The following is a 3,604-nucleotide window of genomic DNA, read 5'->3' on the forward strand; positions in this document are numbered from 1 at the left end:
AGAAGGCTGCAGCTCGCGTGCAAAAGGTCAGGCAGATGTGGAGGTGCTGTCTTCTCAGCTGCAGGTGAACCCAATAAAAGTGGGCCTGGGGCAGGAGACAGCTTTATGGTAATATTCCAGTGTACCTAAGCACACATCTGGCTTCCAGTGTGGGCATCGTGCTGCTGAAACTGGTGGAAATACTAAGATGTGTTAAGGTCCATGAGGAAACATCTCATGGACTTGGAGAGTGAAGGAGCTACTGCTTTATTAATGGTATGAGTCTGGCCAAAGCAGACGATGTTTATGGCAAGGTATTGAAAATGCTGTTTCTGATAATGAGAAGGACGGTTCCTGAGGTTGCCAGATGTTTCAGTTTAAAGGAAATGGAGAAACCATAACCTGGGAACTGTTTAATGCCATCCGTGCCCAGATGGCCCTTCAGCCAGGAAACCTGTGCTCCACTGGCCAAGGGCTCTGCCATCAGAGATCCCAGAATGGGCTCAGGGAAGGGAAGGTGCTGCTGACAGGCTGAAAGAGTTGGGGCTGTTCAGCCTGGAGAAGAGAAGGCGCTGGGGAGATCTTATAGCGGCCTCCCAGTACCTGAAGGGGCTCCAGGAAGGCTGGGGAGGGACTTTTTATAAGGACAGTTAATGATGGAACAAGGGGAAATGGGTTTAAACTGAAAGAGGGGAGGTTTAGATGAGATATTAGGAAGAAGTTCTTCACTGTGAGGGTGGTCAGACACTGGAACAGGTTGCCCAGAGAAGCTCCTCCCTGGAAGTGTTCTCGGCCAGGCTGGATGAGGCTTTGAGCAACCTGGTCTAGTGGAAGGTGTCCCTGCTGCTGGCAGGGGGGTTGGGACTGGATGAGCTTTAAGGTCCCTTCCAACCCAAACCAGTCTGTGATTCTATGATTCTATGATCTCCTCCTCTCCCTCCCACAGCCCCTCACACAGTCTCTGCAGAGCACAGACCTCCTGGAAAGGCTGGGACTGCTCTGCTGCTAAACTGTCTTGACATGGAACTGCAGAGGAACAAGAGAAGGCTGTTTAAAGGGACATCTGTCCCCAGGGTATTCCTTGCTTCTGCTTTCTCTGAACTTCTCAGGGAAAAATACCTTATTGACTGTAAAAGAGATGAAAACAACAGGCTTCTGGAGAAACCATCCTAACATCCAGCTGGCTGGGATGGCGTGAAGGTCTCTGCAGTAGCTGGGAGTGAGGAAGGATCCCGTCTTTCTTAACATCCCAGTGGTCTGCCCTAGGATGACTCTTCTGCTACTGCCCCAGCATCTCCATTACCTCCCACCACCCATCCCAACAGCAGCCTGTCAGGACATTCACCATCCCTTTGGCCACTCACTAGCCCTGTCCTGTGCCTCTGAGGCTTCTACCTCCCTGTCATAGAGTCCCAGCCACTGGGTTTCTCCAGGACCAGAGCAGGGTTATATCTGCATCTATTTAGGTAACCCCGTTATATTTGACCAGCTGGTTTTTGACAGCCATCTTCTCTTTTCCTTTCCCTGATTTGGAGCATGTTTGTTCATTTGCCTTTCCCCACCACTGCTTCTTTTTTTTTTTCCACACTGGAGTTGATGTTCTCTAGACCTTTGCAGTGGGATGCTGAGCCCACACCTCTGCCCTGGGTTCCTTCTGTGCTTTGCCCTTCCTTCCACCTCATGTCAAGGATAGTGAAAGGGTCCAGCCTTTACAAGCTTTGCAGGTGGCAGATCCTACTCAGTCCTGTCCCCTGGAGATGGGTCAGCCTCATCCTCAGTCTGTCCTGTCCCCACTGAAGCTGAGGGACATGTCTCCCCAGACACCAGCTGTAGCTCCTGCCATGTCCCTGTGATGTGAAACCCTTTCTTATTCTCAGCCCGCTGTGGCCGTGCCTCTTGCGTGGGAAGGACACTGATCGTTAGAGGCAAATTCAGATGAGCAAAGAGACAAAAAAAGGAAGAAATTAGTTTCTCCCTGGCTGGCTGAATGAGTGGGGGTGTTGAGGGACTCCCCACCCTGGGCCAGGCTGGCCCTGCCTGGATTTGTCCTTGGGCCAGTCCTGCTTGTGGTGATGCTCAGCCCCAGCATGATTTAAGCTGTTCAGTGCCTCACCAAGGCAGCAGTGAAGCCAAGATGGGTGCTCATCGCTCATCTGAAGGGGAAACTGAGGCAGACACCACGGTGCCAGTGCTGGGTGAGCCCAGGACACAGGTCCATGGACTTGACCCTGAGCTTTTCTGCTGGAGACTGATGGACTCGTGAGCATCCTCCTGGCAGCGCTGGGCGCTCGCAGCCCCGCTCCCGGGAGCTGGATGGGGTTAATTGATCTGCTCTGTGATGAAGCCTGTCTGCACCCTGGCCTTCTCTAAACGCTGCTGCCAAAACAAATCAGCCAACTCCTCTCCCAGGCCACCCAGCTGCCCCAGGCTCCTGGCACACCCATCCCTTAGTTTTGAGGCAGGGAAGGGCAGGGCAGCCCACCAGCTCTCCCCCCAGCTCGCCCCGCAGCTGCCGAGGGGCTGCTGGGCGGTTCTCCCCTGCAGCTAGTGGGAGTATCCCAGTCCCATCCCCTTCCCTGGCTGAGCTTCACACCATCGCCCTCTCCATCAACACGGCTCTGGTTCCACCAGCCCCAATGCTGTGCAAAGCCCACCTGCATCCTCTTCCTCCTCCTCAGCTACCCAGGCTTGTCCCCACAACACTGGCAGAGCTCCAGGGCTTGTCTTGGGATTTATAGGGTCCAGGCTGGGGGACCCAGCCACCAGCTCTTGTGGTTTAATTTGGGAGAGGGCAAGAAGGAAACAGGCAGGATTGCCCTGCACCTTGGCAGCCTCTCCCCTCCGCAACGTGCCAGGCACTGACTGATCCTGGCCGGCTGCTTCTCATCGCTTCTGCCCTACCATCCAACGCTGCTGGATCCTACCCTGACCAGATCTCTAACCAAAAGGATCCCAAAGAAGGGACCGAGGGCTGGGGTGCCTGTGGGTGCAGCACAAGCTGAGCCAGCCCTGGCTGCCTGTCACCCCGTACAGAGGAGCCTCTGAGGGTACCCAAGCAAGTCCTCACCTGAAACAACATCCCCAGCTCCAAAGCACACCTCGGCTCTCCCCATCCCCATCCCCAGTGGGTCCCACCTCTCATCTGAGTGGCAAAGATGTGATTTCCATCAGGCACGACCCCCAAATGCTCCGTCCCCTCTCTGGCCACCCCTCACCCCGTGTGTCACGCTCAGCACTCACTTTCAACGAATAGGCCAAAGCGATGAAGCCGAGGCAGCAGAAGTTGAGGTATACGAAGTTGAAGATGGACCAGAGATAGTAATCATTCACCTCCGTGGTGTCGGGGTAGATTTCGATGACGGTGGTGGGGTTGGTCATCGTCTTCTTCTCCACGGAGTGTTTGCACGGGACTGCTGGCCGCAGGCTGTCCCCTTTGCAGCTCTTGCTCTCCATGAGATAAACGGCGGAAGAAGGAGACAGGACGGGTGAAGCTTGTCGGAGAGCCGGGGGTTTGGCGATGCAGGTGAAACAGCCTTGTGGGGGACCCTGTGGGGGGGGTCTTGGGGTCCAGGCCACCCCTTCGAAGGGGCACGGTGGGCCCAAAGGGGCGTCCTGTGTCCTCTCC

At 55.2% G+C, this 3,604-nt stretch overlaps 1 protein-coding gene across 1 annotated transcript; it reads right to left on the bottom strand.

The window, feature by feature from the left end:
• Positions 1 to 3,219: 3,219 nt before the first annotated feature.
• IFITM10 (interferon induced transmembrane protein 10) lies at positions 3,220 to 3,597 on the bottom strand (the record flags this gene model as incomplete). The annotated part of the gene is made up of 1 exon (XM_010169112.2): positions 3,220 to 3,597. A coding segment is annotated over one exon (378 nt), but the record flags the coding sequence as incomplete, so codon positions are not given.
• Positions 3,598 to 3,604: the final 7 nt, after the last annotated feature.

This window comes from Antrostomus carolinensis, unplaced genomic scaffold (assembly GCF_000700745.2).
Source record: "Antrostomus carolinensis isolate BGI_N321 unplaced genomic scaffold, ASM70074v2 scaffold33265, whole genome shotgun sequence".
Taxonomy (NCBI): domain Eukaryota; kingdom Metazoa; phylum Chordata; class Aves; order Caprimulgiformes; family Caprimulgidae; genus Antrostomus; species Antrostomus carolinensis.